The sequence below is a fragment of the Salvelinus sp. IW2-2015 genome, linkage group LG32 (genome assembly GCF_002910315.2).
Source record: "Salvelinus sp. IW2-2015 linkage group LG32, ASM291031v2, whole genome shotgun sequence".
In the NCBI taxonomy this organism is placed as follows: domain Eukaryota; kingdom Metazoa; phylum Chordata; class Actinopteri; order Salmoniformes; family Salmonidae; genus Salvelinus; species Salvelinus sp. IW2-2015.
In genome coordinates, this window is record NC_036871.1 from 443,809 (window position 1) to 464,180 (window position 20,372).

At 41.6% G+C, this 20,372-nt stretch overlaps 1 protein-coding gene across 3 annotated transcripts in view; it reads right to left on the bottom strand.

The window, feature by feature from the left end:
* efr3a (EFR3 homolog A (S. cerevisiae)) overlaps positions 1-20,372 on the bottom strand; it is a 219,733-nt gene that overhangs the window by 144,933 nt on the left and 54,428 nt on the right. For all 3 annotated transcript variants that reach the window (XM_023976991.2, XM_023976989.2, XM_023976990.2), the window contains exons 3-4: positions 18,605-18,681; positions 9,937-10,064 (exon numbers count right to left, since the gene is read on the bottom strand). In XM_023976991.2, the coding sequence (XP_023832759.1) occupies positions 9,937-10,064; positions 18,605-18,681 (205 nt within the window). The remainder of the gene's footprint in view (positions 1-9,936; positions 10,065-18,604; positions 18,682-20,372) is intronic.

The window sequence follows — 20,372 nt, forward strand, 5'->3', positions numbered from 1 at the left end:
CCTCTTGGAGTGATAAGTCGCACTTGAATTTTTTCTGGGCGCGAGGTAGGAAATGGACTGCGCTTCTGGAAAACACTCGTTATAGGTGAATATGACCTCCAGCTTCGATTTTCTTTGTACATGTCACAAAATCATCCTAAAGTATGTTTTTTCAATATACTTTAATTATATTATTGAAATTTATTCGGACTTTAGACGTGATGCGACGCAAGAATTTTGTCAAACGGAGAGGTTAGCATGGCATGGCCAGTGTGTCATGCTAATTCAACAGGGACATCGTTCCGTTCTAATCCAAATGAACACGGTCTGAACAAAGACCCTTTGGAGAACATTCTGATGGAAAATCAAACAAATAAGACCCAATTTGGGATGCTTTTTCATATATCTGTCGAACTTGCTATCGCTAGCGTTTGACTAGAATCAATGCTGCTGTGTGTTAGCTATTGTAGTAAGCTAATATAACGATATATTTTTTTCCTGTAAACACTTCAGAAATCGAAATATTGTCTGTATTCACAAGATCTTTCTCTTTCATTAGCTATCCACCATATATTTTTCTGAAATTCTTTCTTGATGTGAAATAGTAGTGACGTTGTGTCTGTTTTCTCTGGCTACTGCCGTGCGATTTCTGACTGGAGCTATGATGTGGCTAAGATGGTAGCAGTAATGTAAAACTGATTTATAGCTAAAAATATTCAACTTTTCGAACAAAAACATAAGATTATTGTGTAACATGTTATAGGACTGTCATCTGAGGAGTTTTTTTCTTGGTTATTTAGGTTAGTTCTAGTTAGTTAGGTTGGCTTTGCATGCTAGCTGCATGCTAGCGATGCTACCGGTGCTGTGAAAAATATCTGTCTCTCTTTTTGTATTTGGGGGTAGCTAACATGAATATATGTGTGTTTTCGCTGTAAAACATTTAAAGAATCTGAAAATTGTCTATTCACAAGATCTTTCTCTTTCATTAGCTATCCACCATATATTCTCTGAAATCTTTTCTGATGTGAAATTAGTAGTTGACGTTGTGTCTGTTTTCTCTGCTACTGCCGTGCGATTTCTGACTGTAGCTATGATGGTGGCTAAGATGGTAGCAGTAATGTAAAACTGATTTATAGCTAAAAATAGCCATTTTTTTTTGAACAAAACATAGATTTATGTGTAACATGTTATAGGACTTCATCTGAGGTAGTTTTTCTGGTTATTTAGGTTGGTTTTAGGTTAGTTAGGTTGGCTTGTGCATTCTACTTCATCCTACTTGTGCTGTGAAAAATGTCTGTCCTCTTTTTTATTTGGTGGTGAGCTAACATAAATATATGTGGTGTTTTCTCTGTAAAACATTTAAAAAAATCGGACATGTTGGCTGGATTGACAAGATGTTTATCTTTCAAATGCTGTATTGGACTTGTTAATGTGTGAAAGTTAAATATTTTACAAAAATAGATTTTGAATTTCGCGCCCTGCACTTGCAGTGGCTGTTGTCATATTGATCCCGACGTCGGGATTGCAGCCTGAAGATTAAAGAAAAACTAACAGGTCTGTGAGAGCCGGAATTCTTACTGGTTGGTAGGTGATCAAATACTTATGTCATGMAATAAAATGCAAATGAATTATTTTAAAATCATACAATGTGATTTTCTGGATTTTTGTTTTAGATTCCGTCTCTCACAGTTGAAGTGTACCTATGATAAAAATTACAGACCTCTACATGCTTTGTAAGTAGGAAAACCTGCAAAATCGGCAGTGTATCAAATACTTGTTCTCCCCACTGTATATAAACACACACACGTTTAGAAGTTTGTAAATCACTTAGAAATGTCCTTGTTCTTGAAAGAAAAGCACATTTTTTTGTCCATTAAAATATCATCAAATTGATCAGAAATAGTGTAGACATTGTTAATGTTGTAAATGACTATTGTAGCTGGAAACGGCTGATTTTTTATGGAATATCTACATAGGCGTACAGAGGCCCATTATCAGCAACCATCACTTCTGTGTACAAATGGCACGTTGTGTTGCCTAATCCAAGTTTATCATTTTAAAAGGCTAATTGATCATTAGAAAACCCTTTTGCAAGTATGTTAGCACAGCTGAGAACTGTTGTACGTATTAAAGAAGCAATAAAACTTAAGACTAGATGAGTACCTGGAGCATCAGCATTAGTGGGTTCGATTTACAGGCTCAAAATGGCTAGAAACAAAGCACTTTCTTCTGAAACTCATTCTTATTCTGAGAAATGAAGGCTACTCCATGCGAGAAATAGCCAAGAAACTGAAAGTCTCGTACAACGCTGTGAACTACTCCCTTCACAGAACAGCGCAAACTGGCTCTAAACAGAATAGAAAGAGGTGTGGGTGGCCCCGGTGAACAACTGAGCAAGAGGACAAGTACATTACAGTGTCTAGTTTGAGAAACAGACGCCTTACAAGTCCTCAACTGGCAGCTTCATTAAATAGTACCCACAAAACACCAGTCTCAACGTTAACAGTGAAGAGGCGACTCTAGGCAGAGCCTTCTAGGCAGAGTTGCAAAGAAAAAGCCATATCTCAAACTGGCCAATAAAAATAAAAGATTAAGATGGGCAAAAGAACACACACTGGACAGAGGAACTCTGCCTAGAAGGCCAGCCTCTTCACTGTTGACGTTGAGACTAATGTTTTGCTGGTACTATTTACCTTGATAGCTTTGCACACTCTTGCATTCTCTCAACCAGCTTCACCTGGAATGCTTTTCCAACCGTCTTCAAGAAGTTCCCACATATGTTGAGCACTTGTTGGCTGCTATTCCTTCACTTTGCAGTCCGACTCATCCCAAACCATCTCAATTGGGTTGAGGTCAGTAAATGTGGAGGCCAGGTCATCTGATGCAGCACTCCATCACTCTCCTTGGTAAAATAGCCCTTACACAGCCTGGAGGTGTTTGGGTCATTGTTCTGTTGAAAAACAAATGACAGTAGGACAAAGTGCAAACCAGATGGCACGGTGTATCGCTACAGAATGCTGTGGAAGCCATTCTGGTGAAGTGTTCCTTGAATTCTGAATAAATCAAACAGTGTCATCAGCAAAGCACCCCGACACCATCACACCTCCTCCTCCATGCTTTACGGTGGGAAATACGCAAGTTGATGATCCTTTCACAGAGACACGGCTGTTGGAACCAAAAATCTCAAATTTGAACTCCAGTCCAAAGGACAAATTTCCACCGGTCTAATGTCCATTGCTCATGAATCTTGGCCCAAGCAAGTCTCTTCTTCTTATTGGTGTCCTTTAGTAGTGGTTTCTTTGCAGCAATTATACAGTCTCCTCTGAACAGATGATGTTGAGATGGGTCTGTTACTTAATCTGTAAAGCATTTATTTGGGCTGCAATTTCTGAGGCTGATAACTAATGAACTTATCCTCTGCAGCAGAGGTAACTCTTGGTCTTCCATTTCTGTGGCAGTCCTAATAAGAGCCAGTGTCATCATATCGCTTGATGGTTTTTGCGACTTTCAAAGTTCTTGACATTTTCCGGATTGACTGACCTTCATGTCTTAAAGTAATGATTGACTGTCATATCGCTTTGCTTATTTAAGCTGTTCTAGCCACAATATGGACTTGGTCTTTTATCAAATAGGACTATCTTCTGTATACCACCTCCAACTTGTTACAACACAACCGATTGGCTCAAACGCATTAAGAAAATAAAATACAAAATTAACTTTTAAGAAGGCACACCTGTTAATAGAAATGCATTCCAGGTGACTACCTCATGAAACTGGTTGAGAGAATGTCAAGAGTGTGCAAAGCTGTCATCAAGGCAAAGGGTGGCCATTTGAAGAATCTAAAAATTAAAATATATTTTGATTTGTTTAACACTTTGGTTACTACACGATTCCATGTGTTATTTCATAGTTTTGATGTCTTCACTATTATTCTACAATGCAGAAAATAGTACAAAAAATAAAATAAATAAAAACTTGAATGGGTAGGTGTTCTAAAACATTTGACCGGTAGAAAGTAAGTATACCTAAACTCAGCAAAAAAAAGAAACGTTCCTTTTCCAGGACCCTGTCTTTCAAAGATAATTCATAAAACTTCAAAGATCTTCATTGTAAAGGGTTTAAACACTGTTTCCCATGCTTGTTCAATGAACCATAAACAATTAATGAACATGCACCTGTGGAATGGTCATTAAGACACTAACAGCTTACAGAGGGTAGGTAATTAAGGTCAGAGTTATGAAATCTTAGGACACTAGAGGCCTTTCTACGGACTCTGAAAACCACCAAAAGAAAGATGCCCAGGGTCCCTGCACATCTGCGTGAACGTGCCTTAGGCATGCTGCAAGGAGGCATGAGGACTGCAGATGTGGCCAGGGCAAAAAATTGCAATGCCCGTACTGTGAGACGCCTAAGATAGCGCTACAGGGAGACAGGATCAGTACATCCGAACTTCACACCTGCGGGACAGGTACAGGATAGCAACAACAACTGCCCGAGTTACACCACAAACGCACAATCCCTCCATCAGTGCTGAGGCTGTTCGCAATAGGCTGAGAGAGGCTGGACTGAGGACTTGTAGGCCTGCTGTAAGGCAGGTCCTCACCAGACAACAGCAGCAAAAACGTTGCCTATGGGCACAAACCCACCATCGCTGGACCAGACAGGAATGGCAAAAAGTGCTCTTCACTGACGAGTCGTGGTTCTGTCTCACCTGGGGTGATGGTCGGATTTGTGTTTATCGTCGCAGGAATGAGCGTTACACCGAGGCCTGTATTCTGGAGCGGGATCGATTTGAAGGTGGAGGGTCCGTCATGGTCTGGGGCGGTGTGTCACAGTGTGTCACAGCGTGTGTTACATGGAAGACATCCTTCTCCCTCGTGTGGTACCCTTCCTGCAGGCTCATCCTGACATGACCCTCCAGCATGACAATGCCACCAGCTATACTGCTCGTTCTGTGCGTGATTTCCTGCAAGACAGGAATGTCAGTGTTCTGCCATGGCCAGCGCTGAGCCTGGATCTCAATCCCATTGAGCACGTCTGGGACCTGTTGGACGGAGGGTGAGGGCTAGGGCCAATCCCACCAGAAATGTCCGGGAACTTGCAGGTGCCTTGGTGGAAGAGTGGGGTAACATTTCACAGCAAGAACTGGCAAATCTGGTGCAGTCCATGAGGAGGAGATGCACTGCAGTACTTAATGTAGCTGGTGGCCACACCAGATACTGACTGTTACTTTTGATTTTGACCCCCCCTTTGTTCAGGGACACATTATTCCATTTCTGTTAGTCACATGTCTGTGGAACTTGTTCAGTTTATGTCTCAGTTGTTGAATCTTGTTATGTTCATACAAATATTTACACATGTGAAGTTTGCTAAAAATCAACTCAGTTGACAGTGAGAGGACGTTTTTTTTTTTTGCTGAGTTTATACACACACAGGATTTGGAAAGTATTCAGGCCCCTTGAATTACATTACAGCCTTATTATGAAATTGATTAAATTAATTGTTCCTCATCAATCTACACACAATATCCCATAATGACAACGCGGAAAAAGGTTTAGATATTTTTGCAAATGTATCAAAAAAATTGAAAACAGAAATACCTTATTTACATAAGTATTCAGACCCTTTGCTATGAGACTCGAAATCGAGCTCAGGTGCACCCCGTTTCCATTCATCATCCTTGAGATGTTTCTACAACTTCACTGGAGTCCACCTGTGGTAAATTCAATTGATTGGACATTATTTGGAAAGCCACACACCTGTCTATATAAAGGTCTCACAGTTGACAGTGCATGTCAGAGCAAAAAAAACTCTCAGACCATGAGAAAGAAGATTCTCTGGTCTGATGAAACAAAGATTGAACTATTTGGCCTAATTCCAAGCGTCATGCATGTCTGGAGGCACCATCCTGGCACCATCCCTATGGTGAAGCATGGTGGTGGTGGCAGCATCATGCTGTGGGGATGCTTTTCAGCGGCAGGGACTGGGAAACTAGTCAGGCAAAGATGAACAGAGCAAAGGGCAGGGAGATCCTTGATTAAAACCTGCTCCAAAGTGCTCAGGACCTCCGACTGGGGCAAAGTTTCACCTTACAACAGGACAATAACCCTAACCACACAGCCAAGACAATGCAGGAGTGGCTTCGGGACAAGTCTCTGAATGTCCTTGCCAGAGCCCAGACTTGAACCTGATCTAAAATCTCTGGAGAGACTTAAAAATAGCTGTGCTGCAGTGCTCCCCATCCAACCTGACAGTGCCTAAGAGGATCTGCAGAGAACAAATGAGAGAATCTCCCCAAATACAGGTGTGCCAAGCCTGTAGCGTAATACCCAAGAAGACTCGAGGCTGTAATCGCTGCCTAAGATGCTTCAACAAAGTACTGAGTAAAGGGTCTGAATTCAGTTTTACATTTTTTATAAATTAGTCAATTTCACTTTTTCAATTTTATTGTGTGTAAATTGATGAGGGGGGAAAAACAATTTAATACATTTTAGAATAAGGCTGTAAGCTTACAAAATGTGGAAATATTCAAGGGGTCTGAATACTTTCCGAAGGCACTGTATATATGTATTTATTTGTTCACTTTGAAGAAGTGGATCAGGTAGAAAAAAACAATCATGTTTTAGATTAAATTTTTAAGGCAGCAAACCGTGAAAACTTTCACTAGTGACTGTACATAAAATGAATGAATATTGAGCCAAAAAGTCATGATGAAGTGCCGAAAAATATTCAAGACATTGTGCCGAAAAATTAAGATGAACAACGAGCAACTAAGCCACTGTACTGTACACGATTTAACAATGTAGTACTACTCTAGTTTCACATTGCCATTCCACTCATTGGTATTCAAATGGTCTGTGGGTGCTACAGCAAAATCAGAGAACTTGCAGAGCGAATGGGGTTGGCAACCTTTGAACAGTGAACACATTAGATGGGCAGTATTGGGCAATGACAAGCAGTTAGTCACACATACTACAACGCCAAGTGGTTAATCGTGCATAGCAAAAGCAGTGCACTTTATAGGAAATAGGGTGCCATTTGAAACGAACACTTTCTTGGTCAACGTGTGTCTCTCTATTTGGTTTTCAGCTTCAGGGGTAAATCACACCCAATGAAATGTAATTCCTGTTAATATAATCACTGTATTGATTCAGCGCTGCCACTCTATTTTTGCAAATTCCCATCAGACAGACCCCAGTTTTAGTCCTTAATGAATGTTTATTACTTTCCACAAAGCATTTCGCAACACATTAAATCATTGGAGAGAAATGACTATAAAACCAGAGTCTCACAAAGTGACTTTTCGAAATACAAGTATGTTTTAAAGAGGGATTTTCTAAATTATTACACAACACAGTGGGGTCTGGGTCGAATTGCAGTGGGGTTTCCAGATGTCTCTTTTTTTAAAGTAAAAAATTAAGAATACAGATTGTTTTATCAAATCAAGTTTTATTTGTCACATGCGCCAAATACAACCGGTGAAGACCTTACAGTGAAATGCCTACTTACAAGCCCATAACCAACAATGCAGTTAAGAAAAATACGTGTTAAGTAAAAATAATAATAATAATTAAAGAGCAGCAGTAAAATAACAATAGCGAGACTATATACAGGGGGTACCGGTAAAGAGTCAATGTGCAGGGGCACAGGTTAGTCGAGGTAATATGCACATGTACTGTAGGTAGAGGTAAAGTTACTATGTATAAATAAAAAAAACAGAGTAGCAGCAGTGTAAAAAAGGGGGTGGGGACAACGCAAATAGTCTGGATAGCCATTTGATTAGCAGTTCAGGAGTCTTATGGCTTGGGGGTAGAAGCTGTTAAGAAGACTTTTGGACCTAGGCGCTCTGGTACCGCTTGTCGTGCGGTAGCAGAGAGAACTGTCTATGACTAGGGTGGCTGGAATCTTGGACAATTTTTAGGGACTTCCTCTGACACCGCCTGGTATAGAGGAAGCTTGGCCCCAGTGATGTACTGGGCCGTACGCACTACCCTCTGTAGTGCCTTGCGGTCGGAGGCAGAGCAGTTGCCATACCAGGCAGTGATGCAACCCGTCAGGATGGTCTCGATGGTGCAGCTGTAGAACCTTTTGAGGATCGGAGGACCCAAGCCAAATCTTTTTAGTTTCTTGAGGGGGAATAGGCTTTGCCGTGCCCTCTTCACGACTGTCTTGGTGTGTTTGGACCATTCTAGTTTGTTGTTGATGTGGACACCAAGGAACTTGAAGCTCTCAACCTGCTCCACTGCAACCCCATCGATGAGAATGGGGGCACGCTCGGTCCTCCTTTTCCTGGAGTCCACAATCATCTCCTTTGTCTTGATTACATTGAGGGACAGGTTGTTCTCCTGGCACCAGGTCTCTGACCTCCTCCCTATAGGCTGTCTCACCGTTGTCGGTGATCAGGCCTACCACCGCTGTGTCGTCGGCAAACTTAATGATGGTGTTGGAGTCATTCCTGGGTAAACAGGGAGAACAGGAGGGAACTGAGCACTTACCCATGAGGGGCCACCATGTTGAGGATCAATGTGGCAGATGTGTTGTTACCTACTCTTACTACTTGGGGGCGGCCCATCAGGAAGTCTAGGGTCCTTAGTGCCCTCAAAGCGCATCACTAAGCTACGGTGCTGAATACTGAGCAGTAGTCAATGAATAGCACTCTCACGTAGGTGTTCCATTTGTCCAGGTGTGAAAGGGTAGTGTGGAGTGCAACAGAGATTGCATTATCTGTGGATCTGTTGGGCCGGTATGCAAATTGGAGTGGGTCTAGGGTTTCTGGGATAATGGTGTTGATGTGAGCCATGACCAGCCTTTCAAAGCACTTCAAGGCTACAGACATGAGTGCTACAGGTCAGTGAAGGCACTTGCCAGTTGGTCAGCACATGCTCGGAGTGCACGTCTGGTAATCCATCTGGCCTTGTGAATGTTGACCTGTTTAAAAGGTCTTACTCACATCGGCTATGGAGAGCGTGATCACACAGTCGTACAGCTGATGCTCTGATGCATGCCTCAGTGTTGCTTGCCTCGAAGCGACCATAGAATCATTTAACTCGACTGGTAGGCTCGTGTCACTGGGCAGCTCGCGGCTGTGCTTCCCTTTGTAGTCTGAAGTAGTTTGCAAGCCCTGCCACAATAGTATGATTCAATCTTAGTCCTGTATTGACGCCTGTTTGATTGTTCGTTGCAGGGCATAGCGGGATTTCTTATAACCGTCCGGGTTAGAGTCCAGTTACTTGAAAGCTGCAGCTCTACCCTTTAGCGCAGTGCGGATGTTGCCTGTAATCCATGGCTTCTGGTTGGGGTAAGTAAGTATGGTCACTGTGGGGACGATGTCATCGATGCACTTATTGATGAAGCCAGTGACTGATGTGGTGTACCCCTCAATGCCATCGGAAGAATGCCGGAACATGTTCCAGTCTGTGCTAGCAAAACAGTCCTGTAGCTTAGCATCGGAGTCATCTGACCACTACTGTATTGAGCGAGTCACTGGTGCTTCCTGCTTTACTTTTGGCTTGTATAATTATGGTCAGATTATCCAAATAGAGGGCGAGGGATAGCTTTGTACACATCTCTGTGTGTGGAGTAAAGGTGGTCTAGAGTTTTCCCCTCTGGTTGCACATTTAACATGCTGGTAGAAGTAAAACGGATTTAAGTCTCCCTGCATTAATTATTGGTGTCCTTTTCCCTGCATTAGAAGGACAATATACCATTGTTTTTAGAAAGACCATTTGGAAAATGTATTCTTATTGAGTGAATGTATATGTTGGTTGTCTTAATTTTGATAAGATATGAAATTGTAATGAATTGAAGGTTATTTGTTGATGTAAAAGTTTGGAAATACCCAATATACTTAATGTAAATGAAAATAATTATTACTTGAAGAGGCCACAAGAAGACAGTTGATTCGTTTATTGGGGTAGGGGTTGTTTCAAGGTCAATGGTCACTCAAAGGTCACTTACCCGTAGCGGTGGCGGACCACATCTCGGCTCAGTCGCTCCGCCAGGTAGGCCCCAATCCTGTCCAACTTCTCCGGGGCTGAAACCGCGTAGAAGGTGAGCTTCTCCATGTCTGACTTGGACAGGCCATCCTGAAAGAGTAGTACACAAGGGGTTACAGAAGCACCAAACGTAGGAACATTGTCAGAAACTGAGGTAAAAGGAGAAGTATTGTTGTTTTACGGCCAAATTGAACATAATGCACTTGTTCAGTCCCCCTCATGGATTTCAAAGGAATGGAAAAGTGTAAGATATAGGGTGGAAACTCCCTCTAGCTTAAGCTTACAGCAATTGAAATCCATGAGCGGAGTGAACAAATCAGGAAGAAGAGTGGAGAATCGGAATTCAGAGCTGTAGTAATACCATAAGGGTGGGTGGGCAAGTCATTTTCAGGAAAGGCAGTTCGAAAAGCAGATTTTGCCATCTTTAAAATCATTCTAGCCCAATCAGCACTTGAATTAGACAGGGAATTGAAAATGACCTTTCAATTCATGAGAAATGTCCAATTCAACAACACTGAAAATGCCCATAAATTCAATTTCAAATTGTAATTCACATAAAGTACCAGTCAAATGTTTGGACACACCTACTCATTCAAGGGTTTCTCTGTAATTGTACTATTTTCTACATTGAGGAATTATAGTGAAGACATCAAAACTATGAAATACATGGAATCATGCAGTAAGCAAAAAAGTGTAAAACAAATTTAAATATATTTTAGATTCTTCAAAGTTGCCACCCTTTGCACAATTTTTGCATTCTCTAAACCAGCTTCACCTGGAATGATTTTCCAACAGTCTTGAATGAGTTCCCACATATGCTGAACACTTGTTGGTTGCTATTCCTTCACTCTGCGGTCCAACTCATCCCAAATCATCTCAATTGGGTTGAGGTCGGGTGATTGTGGGGGCCAGGTCATCTGATGCAGCACTCCATCACTCTCCTTCTTGGTCAAGTAGCCCTTAAGCAGCCTGGAGGTGTGTTGGGTCATTGTCCTGTTGAAATAGAAATGATAGTGGGACTAAGCGCAAACCAGATGGGATGGCGTATTGCTGCAGAATGCTGTGGTAGCCATGCTGGTTAAGTGTGCCTTGAATTCTAAATAAATCACAGACAGTGTCACCAGTAAAGCACCCCCACACAATCACACCTCTCACAAAGACACGGCAGATGGAACCAAAAATTTCCCATTTGGATTTATCAGCCCAAAGGACAGATTTCCACTGGTCTAATGTCCATTGCTCGTGTTTCTTGGACCAAGCAAGTCTCTTCTTATTATTGGTGTCCTTTAGTACTGGTTTCTTTGCAGCAATTCGACCATGAAGGCCTGATTAATCGACCTGGCCCGGGTTCCCTGGAAGGATATTGACCTCATCCCGTCAGTTGAGGATGCCTGGTCATTCTTTAAATGTTACTTCCTCACCATATTAGACAAGCATGCTCCGTTCAAAAAATGCAGAACCAAGAACAGATATAGCCCCTGGTTCACTCCAGACCTGACTGCCCTCGACCAGCACAAAAACATCCTGTGGCGAACTGCAATAGCATCGAAGAGCCCCCGCGATATGCCAACTGTTAGGGAAGTCAGGACCAATACACGCAGTCAGTCAGGAGAGCAAAGGCCAGCTTTTTCAAGCAGAAATTTGCATCCTGTAGCTCTAACTCCAAAAAGTTCTGGGATACTGTAAAGTCCATGGAGAACAAGAGCACCTCCTCCCAGCTGCCCACTGCACTGAGGCTAGGTACACGGTCACCACCGATAAAACCGTGATAATCGAAGACTTCAACAAGCATTTCTCAATGGCTGGCCATGCCTTCCTCCTGGCGACTCCAACCTTGCCAACAGCCCCGTCCCCTCCGTGCTACTCCAAGCCTCCCAGCTTCTCCTTTACCCAAATCCAGATAGCAGATGTTCTGAAAGAGCTGGAAAAACCTGGACCCATACAAATCAGCTGGGCTTGACAATCTGGACCCCTATTTCTGAAACTGTCCGCCGCCATTGTCGCACCCCCTATCACCAGCCTGTTCAACCTCTCCTTCGTATCATCTGAGATCCCCAAGGATTGGAAAGCTGCCGCGGTCATCCCCCTCTTCAAAGGGGGAGACACCCTGGACCCAAACTGTTACAGACCTATATCCATCCTGCCCTGCCTATCTAAGGTCTTCGAAAGCCAAAGCAACAAACAGATCACTGACCATCTCGAATCCCACCGTACCTTCTCCGCTGTGCAATCCGGTTCCCGAGCCGGTTCATGGTGGCACCTCAGCCACGCAGCTCAGGTACTAAACGATATCAAACCGCCATCGATAAAAGACATTACTGTGCAGCCGTCTTCATCGACTGGCCAAGGCTTTCGACTCTGTCAATCACCCATATTCTTATCGGCAGACTCAGTAGCTCGGTTTCCTAATGACTGCCTTGCCTGGTTCACCAACTACTTTGCAGACAGAGTTCAGTGTGTCAAAGGAGGCATGTTGTCCGGTCCTCTGGCAGTCTCTATGGGGGTACCACAGGGTTCAATTCTCGGGCGACTCTTTTTCTCTGTATACATCAATGATGTTGCTCTTGCTGCGGGCGATTCCCTGATCCACCTCTACGCAGACGACACCATTCTATATACTTCCGGCCCTTCCTTGGACACTGTACTATCTAACCTCCAAACGAGCTTCAATGCCATACAACATTCCTTCCGTGGCTCCAACTGCTCTTAAACGCTAGTAAAACCAAATGCATGCTTTTCAACCGCTCGCTGCCTGCACCCGCACGCCCGACTAGCATCACCACCCTGGACGGTTCCGACCTAGAATATGTGGACATCTATAAGTCCTAGGTGTCTGGCTAGACTGCAAACTCTCCTTCCAGACTCATATCAAACATCTCCAATCCAAAATCAAAGCAAGAATCGGCTTTCTATTCCGCAACAAAGCCTCCTTCACTCACGCCGCACAAACTTACCCTAGTAAAACTACGATATCCTACCGATCCTCGACTTCGGCGATGTCATCTACAAAATAGCTTCCAATACTCTACTCAGCAAACTGGATGCAGTTTATCACAGTGCCATTCGTTTTTTGTTACTAAAGCACCTTATACGACCACCACTGCGACCTGTATGCCCTAGTCGGTGGCCTCGCTACATGTTCGTCGTCAGACCCACTGGCTCCAGGTCATCTACAAGGCTATGCTAGGTAAAGTGCCGCCTTATCTCAGTTACTGGTCACGATGGCTACACCCACCTGCAACACGCGCTCCAGCAGGTGTATCTCACTGATCATCCCTAAAGCCAAAACCTCATTTGGACGCCTTTCCTTCCAGTTCTCTGCTGCCTGCGACTGGAACGAATTGCAAAAATCTCTGAAGTTGAGAACTTTTTATCTCCCTCAACAACTTTAAAAATCTGCTATCCGAGCAGCTAACCGATCGCTGCAGCTGTACATAGTCCATCTGTAAACTACCACCCAATTTACCTACCTCACCCCCCATACTGCTTTTATTTATTTACTTTTCTGCTCTTTTGCACACCAGTATCTCTTCTTGCACATGATCATCTGATGATTTATCACTCCAGTGTTAATCTGCTAAATTGTAATTATTCGATTTATTGCCTACCTCATGCCTTTTGCACACATTGTATATAGATTCTCTTTTTTTTTTCTACCATGTTATTGACTTGTTTATTGTTTACTCCATGTGTAACTCTGTGTTGTCTGTTCACACTGCTATGCTTTATCTTGGCCAGGTCGCAGTTGCAAATGAGAACTTGTTCTCAACTAGCCTACCTGGTTAAATAAAGGTGAAATAAAAAAATAAAATAAAATTCATGCAGTCTCTTCTGAACAGTTGATGTTGAGATGTGTCTGTTACTTGAAATTTGTTTAGCATTTATTTGGGCTGCAATTTCTGAGGCTGGTAACTCTAATGAACATATCCTCTGCAGCAGAGGTAACTTTGGATCTTCCTTTCCTGTGGCGGTCCTCATGAGAGCCAGTTTAATCATAGCGCTTGATGGTTTTTGCGACTGCACTTGAAGAAACTTTCAAAGTTGTTGAAATTTTCCGGATTGACTGACCTTCATGTCTTAAAGTAATGATGGGCTGTCGTTTATCTTTGATTATTTGAGCTGTTCTTGCCATAATATGGACTTGGTCTTTTACCAAAACAAGGCTATCTTCTGTATACCACCCCTACCTTGTCACAACACAACTGATTGGCTCAAACGCATTAAGGAAAGAAATTCCACCAATTAACTTTTAACAAAGCACACCTGATAATTGAAATGCATTCCAGGTGACAAACCTCATGAAGCTGGTTGAGAGAATGCCAAGAGTCTGCAAAGCTGTCCTCAAGGCAAAGGGTGGCTACTTTGAAGAATCTCAAAAATAAAATGTGTTTAAATGAACACTTTCTTGGTTACTACATGATTCCATATGTGTTATTTCATAGTGTTGATGTCTTCACTATTATTCTACAATGTAGAAAATAATAAAAATGAAGAAAAACCCTGGAATGAGTAGGTGTGTCCAAACCTTTGACTGGTACTGTACGTCAACCCGATGTGTGGGCGGTGGAAGTTATGGAGTGTTGTCCTTGAATTTAAATCATATAGCCGCTAACGTCAGGGTCAGACGGGGGACGGGAGAGAAGAGAGTGTTTGAGAGTTGAGGTGTTAATCAAGGTTCAGAGGTAAATCACAGAAGATAAGATATCGTTAAACGCTGTCACGCGCTGGAACACGCGTGTTCAGATGGATGTCTGTCTCTGATGTAGAGGGAAGGGTCTTCATTAAACTTGTGATCTCCTGACGCTCTGTATGCATCCCAAAAAAGACCCTATTCCCAATATAGTGCACTTCTTTTGGCAAGGGTCGCATAGTGCTCTGCTCAAAAGTAGTGCACTATAAAGGGAATAGAGTACCACTTGGGATGCATCCTTTATGGCAAATCACATTCACTGTCTCCTTGCTTTCTCCCTATCAGTATGTATTCTCCATCCCACACATACTGTGTGGGTGTGTGTGTGTGTGTGTGTGTTTGTATGACATGATGTCCTCCAAGCCCATTACAATGATAACATTGTACACTAATGTACACTATGCATAGGGTTGCAAAACTACAGATAATTTACCAAAGTTACTGTAAATGTCATTTTTGTAATACAAGTATGGCAATCTATGGAAACTTTGGTAATTTATACTTGATTTAAAACATTTATATAAAATAAAATAAAATTCCTCAATCTGTATATCCGTGTCCATATTTACATGACTTTCTAGCTGATAGACCATTAGGTTCAAGAGAAAATAGCCTAATTAATTTTTTAAAGCGTCTAATCAACAATGATATAATTTGCTATTAACTCTGCAACCCTTCCAACTATTGCCTTTAAGAACTGTCACCAGTTTGGCCCCAAAACATTTACAACAAAGACATATTGAGATTAAATAAATCAAAGCGTGTAAAAACATAAGGATATTCCACACCGAAACCCTCAAATTAAAAACACCAGCGGTATTCACTTAATTGATTGGTTATTTTTATTACAGCTTTGTAATAATTTTTTTCATATTAAAACATCTTGTTATTATTTCATATATTTGACATGTTATGAATGTTACCTAAAATCCTTTAAAATTCCCAACAATATGGTAGTTTACTAGTCAATTTTGACATTAACCAGTAACATGCTCTCCCTTTGCAACCCTAACTATGCACATACTTCATAATATAGTAATGGAATATGGTCCATTACATTTTAACTGGGTCAATTCCTGAAATGAATTCATATTCAACTAATTGACTGGGAATTCCCTTCATGAAATGACTGAGCTCACGTGGAATTGACCCTGACCCTGTGTTAGATTCTAGCCTGAAATATATGTATTAATAGTACACCACTAGAACGTATTGATTACTTTACATGTATAAGGAATGATTATGTTGGGGTCAATGAAGGGTGAATAGGAACTTGGTGTATGGAAAGTTACTGAGTGAGACAAGGGGAAGTGCAGAAAGTTCATATTATGTCCCATGTTTCCAAGGAGGGAGGTGAAGGGCAATAGTTAGTGTTATAGAGTGATAAATGATGCTGGCTCATCTAAACAATAGGCGTCGCTATCACTGGTCCTAGGTTGGTAACTGTTCTATGAGCAATAGAGAAAGTTAGTTGGTTATTGATCTCCATCATAGATAGTCGTGTAAATCAGTTCCTAATAAACGACAAGTAAAGATTACATCCTGTGTCCTCCAATTATGTGTTGGTCTATTCAAGATACTGCAGTTAGTCTCCGATAAGGCAGGCCAGCTGCGGAACCAGGGAGGAGCGAGGAATTCGGCTCGAGGTCAAGTCAACAGATGAAGTGAAAAGAAACCCGGGGGAGGGGGGCCAGAGGGGCCCAATGCAACGATCCTCCTACTACAGTTCTATCTCAAAAACATTCACTTCCACACCCACGAAGGTTCTAGCATCAGGCAGGGTCATGACTACACCAGTGAGAGGAACCAATTAAGTTCCTGCCTAGCAACAGAGATGTATTGGCTGACTAGATGTGCAAGGAGTTGACCCCGCCTAGTAGGAGGTTATAAATATATGTGCTTGTGTCAATCATGCTTCGTCTTTGCAGCCATTTGACCCAGTGGGTGACTAAACTTGGTTTGAGCATTTTCTTGTCAACCGTTTGAGTTTTTACTCTGTTCAATATTCCAACCAAGTTCTGAACTATTACTATAGTGAATCGAAAGGAGAGGAAGAGCACAATAAAGTGAAACCATTTTGTGTAACACTTTCTGTGAAGTACATATGTATAACGTCATTTATGAGTTGCATGTACAGCTTCACTTAAAATGCCCGTTGACACTGTCAAATAAAATGTCAAATGTAGCTAACGCTCATGCATTTTTCTTTCTATTGTGGAAAATGATTTGCCTGGCTACCCATCCACATCGTTCCGGCAAACTGACATTCCTTTTCCACGATGAGTCTGGATTTGCCTCCCTCCCCGACGATTTCTAGAACACGAACACATTCTGACCGTTCTGATTGGTCCCAGAAAGAAATAGGTTGGGCCAGGGCCGGCCTACATGATGACGTTATCAACTTTGATTGGTTAGATTTGTTAGAGACTATCCAGTTACTGACGCATTTGTTTTGTATAACACACCTCCTTTTGAAGTCACAAAAATGACTTCTAGGATGGCAGTTTCAGACCCGACTGTACGTAGCAATCGATAGAGCAGAGGAACTCAATTCCGGGTGAGTCATCAGGCAAGAAGATGATCAGGCTTTACTTAAACACAAAGTGCTTTATAAACCTTTGACTTTATGTAATAGTGTATTATAGGGCCTAACGTGTGTACTATTTTGTCGGTTTTCAGACAATAATACATTATGCACTATAGTCTTATATTTACACTTAGTTTCATAACCACTTCTGAGTTATTATGGACGGTTATAGTCAGTGTGATAACGCATTATTAATGGAATTATAAAGCATTATACGTATGTACTTAATTGAAAGTGTTAAAAAATTGTATCTGATACATCTACAAAACAGAGAGACTTCGCTGTATAGCCTACACATTTTACACAAGGGGGAGGAAGAAAAAAATGACTGTCGCCAGAGTATTTCCAGCACCTGCTCTGAGTGATAATTCATTTGACAATGTCGCGACCATTTGAGCATTCTGATTCCCCCTGCACCTGTTTGCTTACACTAAAGGCCCTTGAGATTAAGAGACAGACACAGTGTGTGAGAGAAAACGAAAAGAGACTCCCCTGTGTATGTGATTCCGCATACTACACACACACACACTTTGCTTTTCTAATTAAACAGGGTCAAGGATTCAAACAGCTGTTAATAAGTTGTCGTGCCAAGGTTATCAAAAGCGATGTCACACAAATAGATTTGTTACGTGCCGCGTTATGGCAGGCCAATTATGGGCAATGTCCTAAAGAGCACCCTATTCCCTACATAGTGCACTACTTTTGACCAAAAATGGTGTTTGAACTTGAGGCAAATTTCTCATCATAACAGTGACACAGGGTCTCCAAAGCAAGCTAAGCACTGGGGTAACAATGGACTTGGATGCATGCACTACTACATAATCCTATTTGTGTTATCAAGTTGGTTGTAGTGACAGCTATTTAGTAAATGGCTTGTTATCGCTATGATAAACTGTTAGAGTGCAATGGTTAGGGCTAGATGTGTTAATAGTGGTCTGTCAGCTGATGATGACCATTGTTCATCATGACAGTTTAGGGCTGTAGGCAATTTTTTAAATAATGAGATTTAATTATGATAATGAGATGGTGTCTGCCATTTACGCGTCATAGGCAAGTTTAGATTTTTGAAAGACGGCTGGAAACTAAAAGGAAATCATTTGGATAAGTCAAATGAGATTTGAGGTCACACACTCTTTTGTTCCGTGACGACAAAATTATAACCTACGCTTCCCGAAATGTTTGTTTGGCAGTCGTGTATGCTACTTTGAGGGCATTTCCACTCAGTCTCGGGAAAAGCTACGGGAAAGGATTTACATTTGAAACAAAATGTCTATAAACCAAAGATGTGTTGTCGAAGTAATGTCATTCAAATGTCTTGTCAAATGCATCTTGTAACAGAGGTAAAATACTCACTTTGGGGTCCTCTGGGAAGATGTTATCAACCAGGCGTTTGTACCTGGGCCTCAGGGGTCCACAGCAGCCACACACACCTGGAACACAAAACATACACATTTAAAAAGAACACACAACAGGTGATAGCACAACAATAAAACATAAATTATGATTATCATCCGATCCCAACATTGCGTCAATAAACCATATCACTACACTATAAATTACCACGCATCATTAATATGGGTAACTCAATTTTGCCTTGATTGTTTGTTTGGCAACTGTCCCTACATGCTGGATCTTGACCTAAAAGGTAGAAAGCTACAAAATAGAATGGAATAGGGTAACAAGTTTTAATTAACGCAAATTAGTATTAACATCACTCAGTTGAAATATCAGCATTAACCAATAACTCAGTGACAGGCGACAAAGTGTGTGCGCGCGTGTGCAAGAAAGAAAAAAGAGAATGTTTGAGAGTGAGAAAGAAAAAGAGATTGAATGCGTGTGTGTACATGTATGCTCATGCCCAAGTGTGTGTGTGTGTGTGTGTTCAATTCACATTCATGGCCAGTACGAGGCCATTGTCCATCTTCAGAGAAATGTCAGAGCTAGGGTGTTTTACAGGTCTCATAAGAAAAAAACTACTTATTTGGTTGAAAATGTATCGTCGATATTAGTTAGAAACATTCATTCCAGTGACAAAATTTACAAAAAAGTGTAAGTAGCATTATTTTGGTGATAGTGAGTAGATTCCAAAACTGAGTTTTGTAACTAATGTCGTCACAGTGCCTACAGAAAGTATTCATACCCCTAGACTTATTCCACATTGTTGTGTTACAGCCCGAATTCAAAACGGATTAAATTGGGGGGGCGGGGGGGGGTCCTCACCCATCTAGACACACAAACACACACAATAAACCATAAGTGAAAACATGTTTTTAGAAACTTTAGCAAATTTATTGGAAATGCTATACAGAAATATCTAATTTACATAAGTATTTACACCCCAGAGTGGAAGCACCTTTGGCAGCGATTACAGCTGTGAGTCTAAGAGCTTTCCACACCTGGATTGTGCAACATTTGCCCATTGTACTTTTCAAAATTCTTCAAGCTCTGTCAAATTGGTTGTTGATCATTGCTAGACAACCATTTAAGTCTTGCCATATATTTTCAAGTAGATTTAAGTCAAAAATGCAACTTGGCCATTCAGGAACATTCACTGTCTTCAAGGTAAGCAACTGCAACATAGTTTTGGCCTTGTGTTTAAGGTAATTGTCCTGCTGAAAGGTGAATTCCTCTCTCAGTGTCTGCTAGAATTCAGACAACCACTAGGATTTTGCCTGTGATTAGCTCCATTGTTTCTTTTTATCCCCCACAAAAAAACCTAGTCCTTGCCGATGACAAGCATACCCAAAACATGACGCAGCCACCACTATGCTTGAAAATATGTAGAGTTGTACTCAGTAATGTGTTGCATTTGTCCCAAACATAACACTTTGTATTCAGGACAAAAAGTGAATTGCTTTGCCACATTTTCTGCTGTATTACTTTAGTGCCTTGTTGCAGGATGCATGTTTTGGAATATTTTTATTCTGTACAGGATGTTGGAGTACCTACAGTGTTGTTGATCCATCCTCAGTTCTCTCCTATCACAACCATTAAACTCTAACTGTTTTAATGTCACCATTGGCCTCAGTGAAATCTGAGCAGTTTCCTTCCTTTCCGGCAACTGATTTAGGAAGGACATCTATCTTTGTAGTGACTGGGTGTATTAATACAATCCAAAGTG